The sequence below is a fragment of the Oncorhynchus tshawytscha genome, linkage group LG28 (genome assembly GCF_018296145.1).
Source record: "Oncorhynchus tshawytscha isolate Ot180627B linkage group LG28, Otsh_v2.0, whole genome shotgun sequence".
Classification (NCBI taxonomy): domain Eukaryota; kingdom Metazoa; phylum Chordata; class Actinopteri; order Salmoniformes; family Salmonidae; genus Oncorhynchus; species Oncorhynchus tshawytscha.
The window spans coordinates 12,398,708-12,422,575 of NC_056456.1; the positions used below are offsets into that span (position 1 = coordinate 12,398,708).

General features: G+C 46.1%; 1 protein-coding gene across 1 annotated transcript; it reads right to left on the minus strand.

Annotated features, from left to right (window-relative positions):
- Positions 1-63: 63 nt before the first annotated feature.
- LOC112226751 (angiopoietin-related protein 1) lies at positions 64-23,868 on the minus strand. Its single transcript, XM_024391271.2, has 5 exons — positions 23,732-23,868; positions 5,429-6,295; positions 1,650-1,843; positions 825-1,095; positions 64-711 (listed from the first exon to the last, which is right to left on the minus strand). The coding sequence occupies exons 2-5, from the start codon at positions 6,228-6,230 to the stop codon at positions 524-526; spliced, it is 1,455 nt and encodes a 484-aa protein (XP_024247039.1). The 5' UTR covers positions 6,231-6,295; positions 23,732-23,868; the 3' UTR covers positions 64-523.

Sequence of the window (23,868 nt, forward strand, 5' to 3'; positions counted from 1 at the left end):
AGCTGTGAGAGCACAATAAATGGTGCATGATCCACAAATATGGACAGTGAATCGACAACCCAATGTTTTCTATAGGATCATTTACAGCTTCTCCCTGGTTTATTTCAAATACATGAAAAAACATCTCAAGGGATGCAAATGATAAAGCATTTCAAGATGGAGAAGTTGAAACAAAGTAGATTGAATGCTTACATAAGATGTTATTATGACATGTAAGGATATTTACACACCTCTAAAATAGGCAAGCTTTTACCTCTAGCAACATACACAGATTTCAATTCCATACCATATGGCCAGTTGTTTTGCTCTCCATGGTAACTGAAAGGTCTGGCACTCCTTGGCTCTAAGTCTAGTGCTGACAGTAAGGCCCAGACATTAGTAGTATACTTTAATACTTTACCATCCCACAATGAGGTCAGACAATGTTTGTACTCAATCTCTGTGAGTGAGTAGGTCTGAGATAGGCAATAGTGTACATGTGTTGGTTGAGGGATAGGATGGTCATGTCTCTCCCTCTGTAGTCTCAGTCTATAGGTCTAATCATCATGCGCACTCCCTTCATAGAGTAGAATCCTCCGCCGTAGTCTGCCCAGAAAATTCCGTCCTGGAACTTGCTGCGGTAGACACCGCCAGTGTACCAAACACCATTCAGATTGGCCTGGCCACAGGAGTTGTACCACCAGCCTCCCTTAAGGAAGTGTGCACAGTTACCTGCATAGAGATCATGTAAATAGCCCATTTGTTTGTCTCATATGCTTTCTTTAGGGCCTACTGTATATCTTATGCATTTAGCCAACAGTATATGAATTGATTGATTGACCCACCTGAGAAGGCATCCTTGTCTCTGTCCAGTGTGGTGAACTGCTTGCCGTTGTGGCTGCTGAGTGAGTCGCCAGCGTTTCCCTGGTAGGTGCCCAACCTCAGGCGGTAGCCCTCGTTCTCATGCTCCAGGTGGAAGCTGCTGTAATCAGCATACACCTTCTTCCCCACCCAGTCCTCCAGCTCCACTAGAAGTCTGTAGTCTCCCTGCTTCCCTAAATTGTAGATCCCCAGCAGCCCCAGCCAGTACTCCCCATCTATGTTGCCGAATCCATTCTAAGAAAGATAAATGAAAAGTTAGTTGTTGGTTTTGTATAGTCTGAGTGGTTGGAAAAGAGGAACGCTAAAAAAAGGATACTATAAATCAATTTTTGTCAGAAAGTACCGTTGGAAGACAAATGCATCTAAATCACTTTTTGGTCTGTTCAGGTGAACAGCTTTAATCTCTTTGGCCATGATAATATATAAGACAAACAACAATCAGAGAGTTCATTTCAGATTGAATTAGTGCACTGTAATTAAAGAAGATATACCTAGCAGAGCTGTGGAAGTTTGGAAAGTAAACATTGGAGATTGAGCGGTGGAATATACCTTCCTGTTGGGTCTTCTTACCTTTCATAATGGCCATCTCAAACTAAATCACTTCAGCAATAATACGCTGACACACACAAAATACATTATATTATAAGTGAAAACACAAGGGGTCCAGGCCTTGGAAAGGATCCTGAGACACCAGACCAGACGAGTTCCTTTTGGATAGGTTACATAACGGCACTGTTGTTGTCTCTGGCTTATTCGTTTTCAGTGTCTTTTCTCTTTTTCATCATCACCTTGTAGGCGTCCCAGTTCCTGAAGAAGTTGACAGAGCCATCCCTCCTGCTCTGGATGACGGTCCAGCCTCCGTTGTCCAGGCCCTGCTCACACCACACCTGCATGGGCCTCTCCGCTTCGCCAGGTTTCAGCAGGTACATACCGCTGGTGCCATGGCCAGCCTCCTGGGCCTGGAGACAGTCCCTGAAAGGACCTGGGGGAGCATGGAGGGTGGGATGGTGGGGGAGAGATGGAGGGAGAGATGGAGGCATGAAGGAAGAGATGGAGGGGTGAAGGGAGAGATGGGGGGATGGGGAAAGAGATGAAGGGACAAAGGTAGAGACGGAGAGATTTATCAGTTACAAACTGTTAATCAAATCAAATTGTTTTGGTCACATACACATATTTAGCAGATGTTATTGCGGGTGTAGCAAAATGCTTGTATTTTTATTTTATTCTTGTCTTTTCGTTTTTTTGTGTACACAGCATTTTCTGGGCTAAGAATGTAAGAAATAACACAAAATAACAAAATATCACACACCAGATGTAGGCAGTTAAAGCAGTGATTTGTTTAGAACACATTGAATATTAGGATTTATCTCGATCTACCATTCATTTGTTATACATTTGTCTTAGAGCAGATGTGAACAGTTCAACTATTGTGTTTGTTTAATGTGAGATGAATCTTTGCCTAGTTTATAGGTGAGGATCGCTATTAGTCTCAGCAAGCGGTGGTGAAGTAAGCCAGATGTGCAGTTACTTTGTGGTCAGCGGAAACCATGTCATTCCAGCCTAGGTTCTGTCCATGCTTAGCATGAGAGGGAGCCATCCTGCAGAGGGTTCCCTTTCATACACAGCTGCCTTCAAATCCCACACGTTTTATTATTCTTGGGTCGGGACAATCTAAATGTGTCAGGAATTTCGGTAGATGAGTCAAATGTTTCTTTTCTGTGTTTCTTTTTTTCTCTTTTCCTTCTTCTGAACTTAGAATGCTACGACCTATTTTCTTTCCATCGAGGTCTGTGTTCTTTCTGGTGAGCAGCACCAAACCTAGTTCTAGCTGAATATGCAAATGTTACATAATAAAAAAATCTGACTAAGAAGAAAATGAACACACATTGGTTTGAGGTTAATTTTGAAATAAGTCTATGCTTTATCCTTGCTACCAAACAAACAACAACTAACCACCCATCCACCCCCTCACCTACCACCTCACCCACCAACCTACACTACATGACCAATAGTATGTGGACACCTTTTCGTCGAACATCTCATTCGAAAATAATGGGCATTAATGGGCAAATAGCCCACCCATTTTTACCTACCTCATCCCCATACTGTTTATATTTATTTACTTTTCTGCTCTTTTGCACACCAATATCTCTACCTGTACATGACCATTTGATCATTTATCACTCCAGTGTTAATCTGCAAAATTGTAATTATTCGCCTACCTCCTCATGCCTTTTGCACACAATGTATATAGACTCCCCTTTTTTTCTACTGTGTTATTGCCTTGTTAATTGTTTACTCCATGTGTAACTCTGTGTTGTCTGTTCACACTGCTATGCGTTATCTTGGCCAGGTCGCAGTTGCAAATGAGAACTTGTTCTCAACTAGCCTACCTGGTTAAATAAAGGTGAAATAAAATTTTTTAAAATAAAATAATATGGAGTTGGTCCCCCTTTTGCTGCTATAACAGCCTCCACTCTTCTGGGAAGGCTTTCCACTAGGTGTTGCTGAGGGGACTTGCTTCCATTCAGCCACAAGAGCATTAGTGAGGTTGGGTACTGATGTTGGGCATTTAGGCCTGGCTGGCAGTCGGCATTCCAATTCATCCCAAAGGTGTTCGATGGGGTTGAGGTCAGGGCTCTGTGCAGGTCAATCAAGTTCTTCCACACCGATCTCGACAAACCATTTCTGTATGGACCTCGCTTTGTGCACTTGGGCATTGTCATGCTGAAACAGGGAAGGGCCTTCCCCACGCTGTTTTCACCAAGTTGGAAGCACAGAAGCGTCTAGAATGTCATTGTATGCTGTAGCGTTAAGATGTCCTTTCAATGGAACTAAGGTGCCTAGCCCAAACCATGAAAAACAGCCCCAGACCATTATTCCTCCTCCACCACACTTTACAGTTGGCACTATGCATTGGGGCAGTTAATGTTCTCCTGGCATCTGCCAAACCCAATTCGGTTTGTCAGACTGCCAGATGTTGAAGCGTGATTTATCATTCCGGAGAACGTGTTTCTACTGCTCCAGAGACCAATGGCAGCGAGCTTTACACCACTCCAGCTGACACTTGGCATTCCGCAGGGTTGTCTTAGGCTTGTGTGCAGCTGTTTGGCCATGGAAACCCATTTCATGAAGCTCCCGTCAAACAGTTCTTGTGCTGACGTTGCTTCCGGAGGCAGTTTACAACTCGGCAATGAGTGTTGCAACCGAAGACCGCTTCAGCACTCAGCGGTCCCGTTCTGTGAGCTTGTATGGCCTACCACTTCACGGCTGAGCCATTGTTGCGCCTAGACTATTCCACTTCACAATAACATAATTTACAGTTGACCGGGGCAGCTGTAGCAGGGTAGAAATTTGATGAACTGACTTGTTGGAAAGGTGGGATCCTATGATATTGTTGAACGTTGAAAGTCACTGAGCTCTTCAGTTAAGCCATTCCACATGACAAAGTTTTGTCTATGGAGATTACATGGCTGTGTGCTCGATTTTATATATCTGTCAGCAATGTGTGTGCCTGAAATAGGCAAATCACAAATTTGAATGGGTGTCCACATACTTTTGTATGTACGGTGCATTCGGGAAAAGTATTCAGACCCCTTGACTTTTTCCACATTTTGTTACGTTACAGCCTTATTCTAAAATGGATTAAATAGTTTTCCCCCTCATCAATCTACACACATAATGACGAAGCCAAAACTGTTTTTTAGACATTTTTGCAAGTTTATTACAAATAAAAAACTGAAATATCACATTTACATAAGTATTCAGACCCTTTACTCAGTACTTTGTTGAAGCACATTTGGCAGGTATTACAGCCTTGAGTCTTCTTGGGTATGATGCTACAAGCTTGGCACAGAGACTTGTCCTGAAGTGACTCCTGCGTTGCCTTGGCTGTGTGCTTAGGGGCGTTGCCCTGTTGGAAGGTGAACCATCGCCCCATTCTGAGGTCCTGAGCAGGTTTTCATTAAGATCTCTATGTACTTTGCTCTGTTCATCTTCCCCTTGATCCTGACTAGTCTCCCAGTCTCTGCCACTGAAAAGCATTGCCACAGCACTGTGCTGCCACCCCCATGCTTCACCGTAGGGGTGGTGCCAGGGAATCTTGTTTCTCATGGTCTGAGAATACTTTAGGTGCCTTTTGGTAAACTCCAAGTTGGCTGTCATGTGCCTTTTACTGAGGAGTGGTTTCCATTTGTGTCTTTCCAAATCATGTCCAATCAATTGAATTGACCACAGGTAGACTCCAATCAACTTGTAGAAACATCTCAAGGATGATCAATGGAAACAGGATGCACCTGAGCTCAATTTCAAATATCATAGCAAAGTGTCTGAATACCTATGTAAATAAGGTATTTCTGTTTTTTATTTTGTATACAGTTGCAAAAATGTCTAAAAACCTGTTTTCACTTTGTCATTATGGGGTTTTGTGTGTAGATTGATGAGGGGAAAAAAACAATTCAATCCATTTTAGAATAAGGCTGTAACGTAACAAAATTTGGACGAAGTCAAGGGGTCTGAATACTGACCCAATGCACTATATAGTGTATCTAATAATCAGTTGCCTCACCCTCTGCACTGAAGTTGCCCTGCGGAGCCTTCTGGAGCTCCAGGGTGCTTCCTGTGGGTGCTGGCCCTGCTTGGGAGCCCCTGTCTCTGGGAAATGCCCGGCCGTGGTCCCTCTGGATCTCGTTGGTAAATCTCGGGATGCTAACCGGTATGTTCTCTGGCACCACCTGCACCAGTGGTGGGCCCTGAGGAGACTGCTCCTGCCGCCGGCCGTACACCTGCAGACAGCGCTCTTCTAGGGCACCAACCAGAACTGACTGGCTGTTCACCACGGCGGAGAGCGCAGCGTATCGGACCTCTAGGTCACGGTAGCGGGCGGCCAGGCGTAGGGACTCTGCTGTGGCGTTCAGAATGCGCCCCTCCAGCTGAGCCAGCTCCAGAGAGTTGTCTCTCTTCCTGATGATCTCGTGCAGCAGCTGCATGTAGAGCTGGGTCACCCTGGAGTTCATGTTCCTGCTCTCCTTCCTCAGCAACTTCATCTCGTTCACCATGTTCCCATCAATGTTCACCACCAGCTTCAGGGTATCCATCTCCCGTCTCTGTTTGGAAAGCAGGTCCCTCACCGCCGCTACGTCCAGGCGGGTCACTCGGTCCTTGTCCGTGTGTAGGCCCCGGCTGGTGCAGATTGGCCCTGTGATCTTCTGCTCAGGGACCAGGAAGGTATACGAGCACTTTTTGGGTGGTTCTCCTTTGTCCTCCAGATACCTCCGTCTCCGGGTCAGGATGGGGGATCTGAGGCCCTCACTGCTGCCCCAGACGGACAGCCCAAGCAGGACAAACAGGCACCAAGCTCTGGGCCCCATAGCTAGTGGTTCCTTTTCTCTTCTTCTGCTCCTCTACAACAAGGCTGTCTGTGTCACTGGTCCACCTAAAACATAGGCAGGGGAGAGCGAGTCAATACGTGGTTGAATTCTTAGCAGTGGTGTGTGCACTGCAGAACAGACATGCAGAAATATGTTATCACAACTCCAATTCTGACTTAAGTTCATTCACTCTTGGATATTCCTTCACGCTACTGCCCCTGACCAGGCTATATCATATCTCTGGGTGTGTTTGGTTAGCCCTGGTTCTCATATTCCTACATCTCCCCTGCTTTCTCAAGCTTCTCCAAAAGCTTCCAGATTGTGTCTTTGGGTTATAGAAAAGGGCTATATAGGACCTATGTATTATTATAATTAAGTGGAGGGATACTGTTAAAAAATCTCTACTCTTTCATAATAAAAGTCTGAAAATCAAGTAGGAAGTTTTTGTTTGGAATTAGATGAAGGCAAACATGAAGCCCCAATTCTAAATAAAAAAAGTTATCTCAAAGAAGTGTGTGCATAAGTGTACCTATAATAAGATTATGCCTGTGCATCTCTTGGGCGCCAGCTGGAGGCCAATGATTGTTTCTGACTGACCCATTTTACTCGCATCCTATTTCTCCTGGCTGGCCTAAATATGGCACTGGCTGAATTTGGTATCGAATGAAAGAGCTGGATGTGTGAGACTGGTTTATAACTAATGTTTTCTGGGAATCCATTTAAAAAAAATCAGAACTCAGGATAAGACCCAGATGCAGACAGCTAGAATCACAGATGTTTATTGACCCTAACCGGGTGCATGCAAAAGACAGGTCAAAGGTAGGCAGAGGTCCGTAATCCAGGACAGAGTCAATAAAGTGCAGAACAGCAGGCCGGCTCGGGGTCAGGGCAGGCAGGAGACAAAGGGCTGTGAGACATAGGTTTAATACTACACATGAAAAATTTGATGAATACGGAGGGTACGGGGCAACAGAAGACAAACAGCAGAGAGGCTAATAATCTTGGAGAAATTTGCGGTCCGCTTGTTGTCGATACCTGATGGTGGTCTTGAGAAGAGCCGACCGGGCTCTCTTCCAGGTATGGCAACAGCAGCGGACAAACATCTGGGCCGAGGATATGGTGACCTCTTCCTCTTGCTCTGGAAAGAGCAGGGGCTAACACCCCAGGGAACACTTGAAAGGTGAGAGCCCAGTGGCAGAACAGGGGAGGGTGTTGCAGGCTTATTCAACCCACACAAGTTGATGGCAGAGTTGTCTCCAGGTCTCGCTCCGACTGGGCATTGGACTGCTAGTGGAACCCGGAGGACAGGCTGACCAATGAGCATGCAGAACGCCTTCCAGAACCCGGGACTAGAACTGAGGGCCCCGGTCGGAGACCATGTCCACCGGGAGTCCATGGATCCGGAAGACAGTGCTGCACCATGACCTGGGATGTCTCTTTGGCAGAGGGTAGGTTGAGGAGAGGAATGAAGTGGGTGGCTTTGGAAAACTGGTCCACTACTGTCAGGATGGAGGTGTTGCCATCAGATGAGGGAAGACGCGTGACGAAGTCCAGGGATGTGTTAGACCAGGGATGGTGAGGGACAGGCAGTGGTTGAAGAAGACCAGCCAGAGCTTGCCAAGGAGTCTTGTTCTGTGCACAGATTGTGCAGGTGGCGATGAACGCGGAGACTTCCGGGACCATGTTAGGCAGGCCCCCAAAAGCGTTGTCGCACAAAAGTCAGGGTCCGATGAGAGCCCAGGTGGCAGGCAAGCCTGGAGGAGTGGGCCCACTCCAAGACCAAGGAGTGGACAGTGTCAGGCACACGCAAACATCCTGTTATCTGACCCCCCGGGATTTGGCTGGGAACGATTCGCCTCACGGACCTGCTTCCCTATTCCCCAGCTGAGTTCCATCGCCAGACACGAGGTGGGAAGGATGGTCTCAGGATCTGAAAGTGTAGCCGCGGGGCTATAGCAGCGTGACAGTGCATCCGGCTTGACGTTCTTGAATCCTGGTCGGTAGGAGAGGGAGAAGTTAAACCGGGTGAAAAGCAGGGCCCACCTAACTTAACTGGAATCGAGATGCTTGGCGGTGCGGAGATATTCCAGGTTATTGTGATCCATCCACACAATGAACAGATGTACCGCCCCCTCCAACCAGTGTCTACACTCCTCCAACACCATTTTCACCGCGAGAAGCTCACGATGGGAGAAGAAGGTGCATGGATGTAACTTGAGGTCCAGGGCAGAACGCTGGGAAAGGACAGCCCCCACTCCAACATCCAAAGCATTGGCCTCCACCACGAACTGACGGGATGTGTCAGGATGAACCAACATGGGAGCAGTGGTGAAGTGGTGCTTGAGGTCCCGGAACACCCGGTCAGCAGCTGGGGACCATGTGAATGGAACCTTGGGGGATGTCAGTGACGACTGGGGGGAAGCCATGGTGCTGTAACTCCGGATAAAGTTAGCAAATCCCAGGAAACGTTGCAGCTTCACTCTGGACATAGGCTGGGGCCAATCCACCACCGCTCCATCTGTACATTCCTTGCAGCAATGATGTAACCAAAGAAGGGGACAGTGGAGGGATGGAATTCGCATTTCTCCGCTTTCACAAAAAGCTGGTTCTCCAGGAGGCGCTGGAGGACCTGTCGGACATGTGTTCTTGGGCTGAGTGGGAGAAAACGAGGATGTCATTGATGTAGACAAAAACGAACCGGTCCAACATGTCGCGGAGAACGTCATTAACCAAGGCCTAGAACACAGCATGGCCGTTGGTAAGTCCTAATGGCATGACATGTCTCAACCTCCAGTATGTATGCTGCAGTAGTTTATGTGTCGGGGGCTAGGGTCAGTTTGTTATATCTGGAGTACTTCTCCTGTCCTATCCGGTGTCCTGTGTGAATTTAAGTACGCTCTCTCTAATTCTCTCTTTCTCTCTTTCTTTCTCTTTCTCTGAGGACCTGAGCCCTATGACCATGCCTCAGGACTACCTGGCAGGATGACTCCTTGCTGTCCCCAGTCCACCTGGCCGTGCTGCTGCTCCAGTTTCAACTGTTGTGCCTGGGATTATTATTATTTGACCATGCTGGTCATTTATGAACATTTGAACATCTTGGCCATGTTCTGATATAATCTCCACCCGGCACAGCCAGAAGAGGACTGGCCACCCCACATAGCCTGGTTCCTCTCTAGGTTTCTTCCTAGGTTTTGGCCTTTCTAGGGAGTTTTACTAGCCACCGTGCTTCTACACCTGCATTGCTTGCTGTTTGGGGTTTTAGGCTGGGTTTCTGTATAGCACTTTGCGATATCAGCTGATGTACGAAGGGCTATATAAATACATTTGATTTGATTTGATTTTGATGACCAGGTATTCATAGTGGCCGCTGGCCATGTTGAAGGCGGTCTTCCACTCGTCCCCTTCCCGTATCCGCACCAGATGGTAGGCGTTCCACAGGTCCAACTTGGAGAAAACGGTGGCCCCCTCGAGCGGCTTGAAGGCCGAGGGGATGAGTGGTACCGGTTCTTCACTGTGATGGTATTGAGGCCCCGGTAGTCGATGCATAGGGTTCTGTCCTTCTTCTCCACAAAGAAGAACTTTGCGCTGGTCGGGGGAGGCAGAAGGGCGGATACACACTGCAGCTGTAGGGAGACCTTGATGTAGGACTTCATAGCCATGTCCATGCCCAGAAAATGCCTCATTTGGACACTGCTGGACAAGGGCTTGTCCCAGTTGCATTTGGCTTTGGACAGCTAGGAGAAATTACTTTCCCGGGATGGTGAGAGAGGGGAGTGTCTTCCTGTCGAACCAGTTCCTTTCGGCGCTGCCACCCACCATGGGTGCAGGCTACTCGATATTGAGTCTGGTCGCTGATCGTTTACAGACATCGATTAGCCCATATTTGTCATTAGGTACTGAAGTTCTGATGAGGGAGAAAGACAGCCTTGAGCCTAGGGCTTGGGCTTCTTCTTCTTCTTCTTAAACTCGTCAATGAGGAAGTCCCCTTCTCCTTCATTCGCTGTCAAACATACAGTGGGGAGAACAAGTATTTGATACACTGCCGATTTTGCAGGTTTTCCTACTTACAAAGCATGTAGAGGTCTGTAATTTTTATCATAGGTACACTTCAACTGTGAGAGACAGAATCTAAAACAAAAATCCAGAATATCACATTGTATGATTTTTAAGTAATTAATTTGCATTTTATTAAATGACATAAGTATTTGATCACCTACCAACCAGTAAGAATTCCGGCTCTCACAGACCTGTTAGTTTTTCTTTAAGAAGCCCTCCTGTTCTCCACTCATTACCTGTGTTAACTGCACCTGTTTGAACTCGTTACCTGTATAAAAGACGCCTGTCCACACACTCAATCAAACAGACTCCAACCTCTCCACAATGGCCAAGACCAGAGAGCTGTGTAAGGACATCAGGGATAATATTGTAGACCTGCACAAGGCTGGGATGGGCTACATGACAATAGGCAAGCAGCTTGGTGAGAAGGCAACAATGGAAGAAGTTCAAGATGACGGTCAATCACCCTCGGTCTGGGGCTCCATGCAAGATCCCACCTCGTGGGGCATCAATGAACATGAGGAAGATGAGGGATCAGCCCAGAATTACACGGCAGTTCCAGGTCAATGACCTGAAGAGAGCTGGGACCACAGTCTCAAAGAAAACCATTAGTAACACACTACGCCGTCATGGATTAAAATCCTACAGCGCACGCAAGGTCCCCCTGCTCTAGCCAGCGCATGTCCAGGCCCGTCTGAAGTTTGCCAATGACCATCTGGATGATCCAGAGGAGGAATAGGAGAAGGTCATGTAGTTTGATGAGACAAAAATAGAGCTTTTTGGTCTAAACTCGTGTTTGGAGGAAGAAGTGTTTGGAGGAAGAAGAAGGATGATTACATCCCCAAGAACACCATCCCAACCGTGAAGCATGGAGGTGGAAACATCATTCTTTGGGGATGATTTTCTGCAAAGGGGTCAGGATGACTGCACTGAGGGGAGGGTGGATGGGGCCATGTATCGCGAGGTCTTGGCCAACAACCTCCTTCCCTCAGTAAGAGCATTGAAGATGGGTCGTGGCTGGGTCTTCCAGCATGACAATGACCCGAAACACACAGCCAGGGCAACTAAGGAGTGGCTCCGTAAGAAGCATCTCAAGGTCCTGGAGTGGCCTAGCCAGTCTCCAGACCTGAACCCAATAGAAAATCTTTGGAGGGAGCTGAAAGTCCGTATTGCCCAGCGACAGCCCCGAAACCTGAAGGATCTGGAGAAGGTCTGTATGGAGGAGTGGGCCAAAATCCCTGCTGCAGTGTGTGCAAACCTGGTCAACAACTACAGGAAACGTATGATCTCTGTAATTGCAAACAAAGGTTTCTGTACCAAATATTAAGTTCTGCTTTTCTGATGTATCAAATACTTATGTCATGCAATAAAATGCAAATTAATTACTTAAAAATCATACAATGTGATTTTCTGTATTTTTGTTTTAGATTCCGTCTCTCACAGTTGAAATGTACCTATGATAAAAATTACAGACCTCTACATGCTTTATAAGTAGGGAAACCTGCAAAATCGTCAGTGTATCAAATACTTGTTCTCCCCACTGTATAGGACATAGATCCTCAGGGTAACCTGCCGCTACCTCCGCCCAAGTGGGTTGCGATTGCGGGGTCTCCTCATCGCCCTGTTTTGAGGGTGAAGGGGTAAGCACGGTGAGTGCTTTATGCAGCCTTCACATTCGGGTGGGACCCCCAGCTAGGCGGTACACAAAGAGTGTGTCCTTGTCTGAAATTGTAGCCCCACACGGATAAGGGTGTTCCGGTAGAGGGAGCAGGGGCAGGCACCCCGCTTGGTTCTCCTTGTGAGGGGTAAGCCGGCTCCATTGCTCAGAGAAATAGTACATGTAAACTAGTTAGCATTCGTCTTGAGGTTAAATAGCCTAGCTAGTAACCACACTGCTAGCCAGAGAAAAGCATATGCTTCGCTTGTCTCTCAACGAACAAATCGTGTCTCTCAACCGTCAGGGAGTGAAGCAATTCTATCCTTACAAGTGAAAAAGCTAGTTTGGGGTAGCTAGCTTTGCGGAGACCCTTACAAAAATGTACCATGTAAAGGTACTGCTGTAAATACCATGGTATTTTCCTGCCACGGCAGTGACCAAAAACCATGATGATCGTATAATGGTATTTATTTTATTGTACTGCTATGGATGGAGGGAATATACCATGGTTTTACACTAACAGCATGTAAACATGAAAGCATGGTAGTTGTTTATAATGTATTATCATGATGTTCTGCGTAACAACATTTTACGGGTTAAGTGACCAAAAATGCAAAAATGTATGGTACTCACATAATGTAACATTCACTACTCGCTCTGCAATTAAAAAGCGTAGGCCTAGTGGACACTCTTAAAACTTCTTAAGGCTAGGGGGCGGTATTTTCCCGTCCGGATGAAAAGTGTGCCCAAAGTAAACTGCCTGCTACTCAGGCCCAGAAGCTAGGATATGCACATTATTAGTAGATTTGGATAGAAAAACACTCTGAAGTTTCTAAAATCGTTTGAATGATGTCTGTGAGTATAACAGAACTTATTTGGCAGGCGAAACCCTGAGGACAAACCATCCAGGGGGGGGGGGGAATTGGAGGTCACTCTCTTTTCAATGGGTTTGAATGGGAATCTAGAATTCTAAGGCAGTTGCTTGCAGTTCCTATCGCTTCCACTAGATGTCAACAGTCTTTAGAAATGTGTTGATGTTTTTCCTTTGAGAAATGTTTATTTATTTATTTTATTTTACCTTCATTTAACCAGGTAGGCAAGTTGAGAACAAGTTCTCATTTACAATTGCGACCTGGCCAAGATAAAGCAAAGCAGTTCGACAGATACAACGACACAGAGTTACACATGGAGTAAAACAAACATACAGTCAATAATACAGTATAAACAAGTCTATATACAATGTGAGCAAATGAGGTGAGAAGGGAGGTAAAGGCAAAAAAGGCCATGGTGGCAAAGTAAATACAATATAGCAAGTAAAACACTGGAATGGTAGTTTTGCAATGGAAGAATGTGCAAAGTAGAAATCAAAATAATGGGGTGCAAAGGAGCAAAATAAATAATTAAATTAAATACAGTTGGGAAAGAGGTAGTTGTTTGGGCTAAATTATAGGTGGGCTATGTACAGGTGCAGTAATCTGTGAGCTGCTCTGACAGTTGGTGCTTAAAGCTAGTGAGGGAGATAAGTGTTTCCAGTTTCAGAGATTTTTGTAGTTCGTTCCAGTCATTGGCAGCAGAGAACTGGAAGGAGAGGCAGCCAAAGAAAGAATTGGTTTTGGGGGTGACTAGAGAGATATACCTGCTGGAGCGTGTGCTACAGGTGGGAGATGCTATGGTGACCAGCGAGCTGAGATAAGGGGGGACTTTACCTAGCAGGGTCTTGTAGATGACATGGAGCCAGTGGGTTTGGCGACGAGTATGAAGCGAGGGCCAGCCAATGAGAGCGTACAGGTCGCAATGGTGGGTAGTATATGGGGCTTTGGTGACAAAATGGATTGCACTGTGATAGACTGCATCCAATTTGTTGAGTAGGGTATTGGAGGCTATTTTGTAAATGACATCGCCAAAGTCGAGGATTGGTAGGATGGTCAGTTTTACAAGGGTATGTTTGGCAGCATGAGTGAAGGATGCTTTGTTGCGAAATAGGAAGCCAATTCTAGATTTAACTTTGGATTGGAGATGTTTGATATGGGTCTGGAAGGAGAGTTTACAGTCTAACCAGACACATAAGTATTTGTAGTTGTCCACGTATTCTAAGTCAGAGCCGTCCAGAGTAGTGATGTTGGACAGGCGGGTAGGTGCAGGTAGCGATCGGTTGAAGAGCATGCATTTAGTTTTACTTGTATTTAAGAGCATTTGGAGGCCACGGAAGGAGAGTTGTATGGCATTGAAGCTTGCCTGGAGGGTTGTTAACACAGTGTCCAAAGAAGGGCCGGAAGTATACAGAATGGTGTCGTCTGCGTAGAGGTGGATCAGAGACTCACCAGCAGCAAGAGCGACCTCATTGATGTATACAGAGAAGAGAGTCGGTCCAAGATTGAACCCTGTGGCACCCCCATAGAGACTGCCAGAGGTCCGGACAGCAGACCCTCCGATTTGACACACTGCACTCTATCAGAGAAGTAGTTGGTGAACCAGGCGAGGCAATCATTTGAGAAACCAAGGCTGTCGAGTCTGCCGATGAGGATGTGGTGATTGACAGAGTCGAAAGCCTTGGCCAGATCAATGAATACGGCTGCAATGTAATATTTCTTATCGATGGCGGTTAAGATATCGTTTAGGACCTTGAGCGTGGCTGAGGTGCACCCATGACCAGCTCTGAAACCAGATTGCATAGCAGAGAAGGTATGGTGAGATTCAAAATGGTCGGTAATCTGTTTGTTGACTTGGCTTTCGAAGACCTTAGAAAGGCATGGTAGGATAGATATAGGTCTGTAGCAGTTTGGGTCAAGTGTGTCCCCCCCTTTGAAGAGGGGGATGACCGCAGCTGCTTTCCAATCTTTGGGAATCTCAGACGACACGAAAGAGAGGTTGAACAGGCTAGTAATAGGGGTGGCAACAATTTTGGCAGATAATTTTAGAAAGGGTCCAGATTGTCTAGCCCGGCTGATTTGTAGGGGTCCAGATTTTGCAGCTCTTTCAGAACATCAGCTGAATGGATTTGGGAGAAGGAGAAATGGGGAAGGCTTGGGCGAGTTGCTGTTGGGGGTGCAGTGCTGTTGACCGGGGTAGGAGTAGCCAGGGGGAAAGCATGACCAGCCGTAGAAAAATGCTTATTGAAATTCTCAATTATGGTGGATTTATCAGTGGTGACAGTGTTTCCTATCTTCAGTGCAGTGGGCAGCTGGGAGGAGGTGTTCTTATTCTCCATGGACTTTACAGTGTCCCAGAACTTTTTTGAGTTAGTGTTGCAGGAAGCAAATTTCTGCTTGAAAAAGCTAGCCTTGGCTTTTCTAACTGCCTGTGTATAATGGTTTCTAGCTTCCCTGAACAGCTGCATATCACGGGGGCTGTTCGATGCTAATGCAGAACGCCATAGGATGTTTTTGTGTTGGTTAAGGGCAGTCAGGTCTGGGGAGAACCAAGGACTATATCTGTTCCTGGTTCTAAATTTCTTGAATGGGGCATGTTTATTTAAGATGGTTAGGAAGGCATTTAAAAAAAATATCCAGGCATCCTCTACTGACCCCGGCCAGGTCGATTAGAAAGGCCTGCTCGCTGAAGTGTTTCAGGGAGCGTTTTACAGTGATGAGTGGAGGTCGTTTGACCGCTGACCCATTACGGATGCAGGCAATGCAGTGATCGCTGAGATCTTGGTTGAAGACAGCAGAGGTGTATTTAGAGGGGAAGTTGGTTAGGATGATATCTATGAGGGAGTAGGGCTGTCCAGAACGAGGGTCAAGTGTAGTGTACTGTTTGTTAGAGATGCGTGACCTGAAAAGCTCGCTCCACTTTGTTTTCCTCCGGTATTGAACACAGTTTATCCCGTCTGAAATGTTATTGATTATTTACGTTAAAATATACCTAAAGTTGTATTAGGAAAGTTGTTTGAAATGTTTGGACAAAGATTACAGGTAATTTATGAGATATTTTGTAGTCATGTTGCGCGAGTTGGAACCGGTATTTTCTGGATCAAACGCGTCAAATAAATGGACATTTTGGATATATAACGACGGAATTAATCGAACAAGAGGACCATTTGTTATGTTTATGGGACATATTGGAGTGCCAACAGAAGAAGCTCGTAAAAGGTAAGGAATGAATTATATCTTTATTTCTGAGTTTCGTGTCGCGCCTGGCGGGTTACAATGTTCCCCCTGTTACACTCTCTGAGTTTATAAAAGACAGGTGAAACAGATCAGGGTGTGACCGTGTTAACATTTGTTGGAGTCCTCTGTTCCTCTGTTGCCACTACAGGCTAGCTTGACTGGAGCTAAAATTAGACAATTCTAGCTTTTTTGCTAACATACTTTCATAAATCCATTCAACTATCAAAATGTCATAAACAAGAAGAATTATATCATTATTCTCGCTTAACTTTGTTTTATATCCTATGCTTTATAACTCGCTCACTTTCCGGATAAGGTTTAAAATAATTAGTTTACCTAGTGCTTCTCTCTTCAATGTTCAGTTCGCTCTCTCTCATTCAACTGACTGATAAGACAGGCTTAGCGTTCGCAACTGTTTTTCAGTGAGATCTGCTATTGGCTCCTTTACTTGTCGCTAGTAGTCGCTAGATGACGTTTGCAGTTGCCTTTCTCCAGCACTGCTGCAGTCCGGAAGTAGTTTCTTCACCCCTCCCCCTTCACACCCCCCCTCCCCTTGTGCTTCTCTGTCTGTGTGTCGTTGCACAGACAGCTTCTTCCACTCTCATTTGCATCAGAATTTAGTTGGAAAAGTTGGTCAATTTCATCAAAACCACATAATGCCTCTGTGTCAAAATTCCCCAAAAGACAGCCTAAAAGTAGCTAAAGTTGTCACCGGAGGGGCCTGAAAACTCACTAAATATAATCATGATAATGACAATGCAAATAAATCAATCAGTTATAAATGATTCAATCTGTAATCACAATCAGTTTGATATCAGGATTTATCAATTTAGCAAATAATAATTACATTTCATACTTCCAGGTTTGTCTTCATATCTACATGTAATTTTGTTACATTTTAACCATATTTCAGTGGCATAATTGTCCCGTGATGATCTGTAGGGCCTTGATCATTGTCCATTGATATAACACAATAGGTTTGAAGCGCTCCAAGCTGCGCTCCGTGGTAATAACTATAAACGATAACTGATGTCCCGCTCTCCCGAGAGTAACAGATAGTTCAGATGAAAGATAACAGATTCTGTGGATTTATGTTGATTTGTGGATGCACACAATGTCTGGATTAGATTGAGTTGGGGGAGAGAAAGCAGCGAGGTCAGGCAGTGGAGATTTCCTCCTTTTAATGAGTTGAGATCTGTCATACATTTCAACCTGACCTAATTAAAGCGCTCTGGTCAAGCTGGGCAAGTGACTATGAATTAAAGGGAGATTTCACCAACTCCATGAGCCTTTTCCACAGCCGTCCCAGAATTCTGTTAAATTCCACACTCCTCAAAAGGCTCATCCCTCCACATCCTCTGTCATCTCAGGGAGAGGAATTATTTGGACAACAGGTTGGATATATGTCTGGTTCTTTACCTGGATCTCCACTGATCTAACACGACCGTTTGTAGTTCAGTATTCCTTCAACCTCTATCAGGACGGTCCGCAAGACGGTTTCAGTGACAGTTTGGTCACCCAGGACGGCTTGTAAGGCCGTCTTAACCAATTTGATCTCTCGCTCCCGTGTTCCTCCAAAAAGAGCTTCTCGGGGGTTGAATTTGAAGGAGATTTGTTGGCTCCATCAGTTGATCCTGGAGGGTTGGTTACATTGCTTGGAAGGTTTACTCCAACTTGGCCTCTCCTGTCTTGAAGTTTGTGCCTCTGTCAGCCAGGATCTTGTAGGGTTTCCCCTGTCGGGTGCTAAACCGCCGTAGGGCCATGAGGAAGACTTCAGCATCCAAACTCTCCAGTAGTTTCAGGTGGATACATCTAGTTTTCAAGCACTTAAACAGAATGCCCCAGTGCTTCTCCACTCAACGATCTAGCTTGATTGTAATGGGCCCAAAACAATCTACTCCTGTTGAACAGAAGGGGGGTTTGAGGAGGCGCAAGCGAGCAGTGGCAAATCTGCCATGCAGGCGTATTGGTGCTTGTGAATTGCTCCTCGTCCTCCAAGTATCCAGTATTTCTGCCACATCGCCCCATAGATTCTTACTGGCCCTGGGTGGAGAAGCTTCTTATCATAACTCTTGATGAGGAGGTTGTTAAGAGGGTGTCAAGGATAATTGTATGGATAGCATCGGGATCCAAGACTTCTGCTTGGTGCAGCCTCCCTCTGATCATTCCGAATATTTGGTCATTCTCTGGGGCAGAAGAGAGAAGACGGCTGTCCTTAGCCACTTCCTTATCTGCTTTCAGAGATTTTAGCTCCTCAGGGAAGCTGACTGCTTGTGCATGCTGTAGGAGGAGTGTCTCTGCAGTGAGGTAGGTGGGTATGAAAGCCACCACATCTGAGGTGTTTGGGATTGTGCTGCGTCAGGGAGAGCTATTGTTGGCTCCGTGGAGATGTTGTAGCATGAACTTCAGTTGGTTGTGGAGGGGCCGCAGGCACCGGGGCTGTCGGCCACTCGTTCTCCAGTTGGGACAAGAATGGTGGTCCCAAGCTCCAGCGATGGGGTTGAGCCGGTTCCTGGAGTTTTACCACGAGTGATGTCATCAGCAAGGTTATTTTCTCTGTCAACACACCTCCAATCATTGACTTCCGTTAGATCTTGGATTTCCGCAATGCAAGTTCTGATGAACACCTTTTACCTGCAGGACTGACTTGAGCCAGGTCAGTACCGTGGTCGAATCAGCCCAGTAGATGACCCCTTGAATTGGCAAGAGCCCAGCTTGCAAGGTAGAGGCCAATTGGGCTCCGGAAAGGGCAGCGCTGAGTTCCAACCTAGGCATTGACAACTGCTACTTGGGTGCAACCCTGGACCTGGCTATGACAAAGGAGACATGGGTTTGGCCAGCATCATCCAACACTCCAAGAATGGAACTGCTCCAGAAGCCCACTCTGACACATGAAGTGCCCGGCTTGATCCAAGTTGGTCAGCACAGGGTGCAAACATAACACTTTGGCATCTGGAGAACTCTGGCAAATCTGTTTCCCAACAGATCCATCATTCCACTAGCTCTGCTGGGTGGATTGGGTCACCCCAATCCCTCTTGGTCTGCCACAGGTCCTGGACTAAGACTTTGGTGGTGCTTGTACCCAAGGGTATCTAGTATGCAGCTCCATCTTAGTCCTAGAGTGGGCTCTTGTAGGTTAGCCCCAGACTGCGAAAATCATAGTTCACTACTATTTGACCTGGCTTGTGGCAGGAGGTGCAGAATACCTCTGCTGTGTTGCTAGCCCACTGTCAGACCTCAAAAGCCCCTTTGGATAGGAGATTCTGGACTTTGTCGAGGAGTGCTTTCGTTTCAGCAGTGGATGGGAGGCTCTGTAAGCAGTTATCCACATAGAAGGCATTCTCCACTGAATCCCAGACTTCTGGGTCACTGTCTGGGTGCTCCCAGGCGTGTGCAGAGCATATATGGCCCAGCAAGGACTGCATTTGGTGCCAAATGGGAGTACTTGATGGCTGAGGAGTGCGAGGACACCGTGTACGGAAGGACCTAATGTTGATCCTTTGACCAGCGCCTTGGAAAGAACAGTTGAAGACAAGTCAATACTTCCCACTGTGTTGCTGGATAACATGGTGAGGGAGATACTACCAGGCTTTGCTGAGTGGGTTTCCCTCTTCATGAGCTGTCACTTTTGTGACATATCCTGCCTTCACAAGGTCATGAATTTCCCAGTTATAAACTTCTGCAAGCTCAGGGTTCTTCACCACTCACCGCTCCGTCCCACGGAGTAGTGGGAGTACAGCCTGTGTTGTGTTTAACAGAGGATGATGGTATGGTTGGGCACCCATAGTAGTGGGGTTGCGTACCTCTGTACACCATCCATTGCAGTGGTGGTGTGCTTCTCCAGGAGGTCTAATGCATAGGAGGAGTCATATTTTGAGCGGGTGACCTCCTTTAGCTTCCGGTTGGGGAAGGTGTCTATCTTTCAGAGCATCTGAATATTCCGAAGGAGGTCAGTAGCTGCACAGGGAGATGGAGCTAGACTGCTTCTGGTTAATATGAGTTACTGTGACTCTACAGCTTGGGTGGAGAGAAGTAGATTGACAAGTGTGGGTAGTCTGACCCGATCAGGATGAGTGGCGCAACCCTGGCCATGTTGTGAAGAAGCAGTCCTCTGAGATGAGGATATTGCTTCTGCAGAACACTCATCCAGCAGGAAGGCCATCTGCCGTGAAGGCATTTGTGATATTGTAGGCCATGTCCCTATGTCCTGAAGGTGAAATGCAAAATGTCACAGCAAGAGCCCTTCACTTGGATAATATTATGCCGCACCGTTCTGAGGTTAATGGTCTCGGGGGTCCCCTTCAGGTTCAGCTGCCAGGCAGCAGCTGGGAGAATGATTGTTTGTTCAGACCCATCATCTAGAACATTGATTGTATCCATGCTCCTCCCTTCGCTTTGCAGAGTGACCTTTACCACCTTCAACATGACCCTTGGCTGGTCGAGGTACAGTAGAGCTCCTTTGTTGCTCCTACTATGAGCATACTCTGCTCCTTCGGTGTTTGGGGAATTACTTCATGCAATACTGTGAGATGGATCTTCTTACAGCTGTTGCAGGGTTTCAGCAATGTGCAGCTCTCCGATTTATGTCTACGGGTACACTTGTAGCATCGCTCACCTGAAGTTATCCAGGCCTTCAATTGGGGTCGAGTGAGATTTTGTACCTTGGGTCATGAGCCCAGGAAGTTCCCCTTACTATTGCAATAGGGGCAATTGTGCTGGAATTTGAGAGCGATCTTCTTCCCAGGTTCCTCCCTTCCGGGTTCCTCCCCGGCTTCACTATTTAAGTACATGGTAGTGGAATTCAGCCTTTTATGACCCTCCTTGCGTTCAAACTCCTTCCTTAACCAGAGGCTGTGGCTGAGATTGAGGCCTGGTGAGCAATGCTCTTCGCCCTCATCTTCACCTGCAATCATGCTGCCATGGAGGCACGTTCAGGATGTTGTCAATTACACTCTGGACAAGCTGGCGTGGCTCACCATATCTCGCTTTCAGAGCCTGGAGAGCAGCCATGTATGATTTTGCGGAGTGCATTTTGGATTTGTGATCCATCAGTGATCCATCAGTACTTGTTATTTGTAACTTTCTGACAGATGACTGTGAATACCCAGTAGGCTCTCCAATGCCATTTCCAAGAGGATGTAATAACTCTCCTTTCCACTCTCAAAGTATGGCAGTTTGGGTCTTGGAATTCCATAGGCTGAGGCTATTAGCAGTTCCATGATGTTGGCTCCCTAATCTGGTTGCGTGAAGGATACAACCATGACTGCTGATGAGCTAACTGTGGCCTTGTTGGGCTTGTCCCCTACTGTCCCAGACCCTAAATTGGTGGCAGCCTGAAATGAGTGAGAGCTGATGGTTGATGACTGGCCTGGTCCAAGCCCTGGATGAGAGTAACGATTTTACGCTGTTGTTAATTGGCAGAAAGGCGAAGGAGAGGTGCTTTGGCTAGATGGAGGGGGAATGCTAACTTGTGTCGCTGGCATAGAGGCCGTTGGCGGAGCGGCCTGTCCCCCCGTGGTCCATGCTGGCTATTGACCTCAGAGCCTCCCGGAACGGTGTGCCATGCTGTTCCAGAGGAGCAGATTGGCAAAGAGAGGCAGACAGGTCAGGTCCATGTGGAGTGGTGGTCAGGTCAATCCCCTGTTTGTTCCTCTCCAGGAAGGATGAGTATGTATCCCACTCCCTCAAATGTATCCGTCTGAAAAGTATGATTGTCTAGGCTTGGATTGTCTAGGAATGGTTCTATGAACATGACAGTGAATTCACCTTACTGGTGACTGGCCTGCCCAAGACACTTTCAAAGTTCTTGAAATTTTTCAAATTCACTGACCTTCATGTCTTAAAGTAATGACGGACTGCCATGTTTCTTTAATTATTTGATCTGTTCTTGCCATAATATGGACTTGTTATTTTACCAAATAAGGCTATCTTCTGTATACCACCACTGCCTTTTCACAACACAACTGATTGGCTCAAACACATAAAGAAGGAAAACAATTCCCACAGATTAACTTTTAAGAAGGCACACCTGTTAATTGAAATGTATTCCAGGTGAGCGTGTGACTACTTCTCTCCAACAGATGCTGTTTGATTGGTTACTTCGAGCTTGTGGCCACGCCCAAGCATATCCCATAGTGAGACATCGAAACATCAGGTATTTGAAATAGAACCCTCATCCATCCAACACTTTTGACAGGTGCAAAATATGACCTACTTCACATCAATAGGCTACCCATAAAAACAAATCCTCTGGATTCAAACATACTGAGGAAGCAAGGACTCAATATGTCTTGGATGGAAAAAGTAGTGGGGGCACGCAATCATTTCTGCCTGCGGTCTTCTCGGAAATGTTCTGAGGTGCATTTGAAGGGTTCCATCCCAACCATACTTAATGGGAGGGGTCCAGTAGCATTTACCTAAACCAAAACCAATGTGGTGGCAAAATTGTTCACTGTCAAAAGAGAGAACCATTGTATTACTGTCTGACGTCAAGCAGAGGGCAACATCAGATGTTCTTTATTTACGTCTGTACTATTGATTAAGTGTTATTTATCATTACCAGTCCAGCACTGGAAATCCATGAATTTCCTTTGTGTCAGGTTTTCAGGCAAATCAAATCAAAAGCACCCCAAAACATACTTACAGATGGAGAATAGGTTTGAGGAAAATTGGAGGAGAGATTAAGAAAGGGATATATTAGAACTTTAAAGCCATAATAAGTCAGAGACTTGGGACGTGAACATGAACCATGCTCACTCTCTCCCTCTCTCTTTCTCTCTTTTATCAAAACCCCTTTTCATCATCACTATCAATAATTAGGCTTCAGCGATTAACCCTTCTTAAAAGTTAGTCCCAAACCCCAATTTAGATAAGTGACAGTGGTTACAGAAAAGGATCAATATAGCAGGATTATTAATCTAATAGTGTGTTATTACTGCTGTATAGTATGTCTCTGTTGCTAACACCCTAGGCCTGCTACTCTTCATCAAGTCAGCCACATTCAGAGCATTACATTTTTCATTGACTTATAAAAAGCAAAACAAAGTTTCCAAAGTACATTTCCCCCCTCAGGTAAAGCCAGACCGATAGCTCATTTATATTGATGGGGCGGTTTGCATCCAGACAGGTCAAACTTGCGGTGACTGTCCTGCAGTAGGCTGGCAGAGGATAGTCTTTGGGGTGACTGTCCTCCAGTGCCAGTGGGTCACTGGATGTTCTGCTGTGACTGAAGTGTGTCTGTTTCAGTCACAGGCAGACCCAGGGGGGGATGTTTACTCAGTCTTTTCTCCTTACCCAAAGTTTGTCTAATAATGGCTCACATTTGTAAGTTAATAAACTATTGATAACAGTTAATAAACCTTTAACAACAGCGAATAAAGCGTTAATAAACAGCGGGAGTGTATTAAAATAGATGAACAACTAATTGTGGTGAATAGTTCTGGGAGGCTTCCATTAAAATACAAGCCCTTTGTAATGACATTTCTTCTAAATAAATTAGTTACATAATGGTAATAGAACCCATTTTCAGAACTATGTTACTCTTGAGGATGACAGATACGATCCACAAACGTGTTGTTATCTCTCCTCTAAACAATACCGTAACTGGAATTTGCTGTTTCACGTAGTTGAAGAAAAGACAATCAGGACAAGATAAGCTACAGGAAAGAGGAGTGTGTACACACCTGCAGCTGTGTGAAGACAGTCTATGCGTCCCAACGTCGTTTGTTTCTCCTGCTGGTCTTTGTTACAGGCTTGTCGGAGCCGATGTCTCAGTCTCCGTTGTGGCTCCTGTATAACTGCATGCTCTTGACTCTCATGC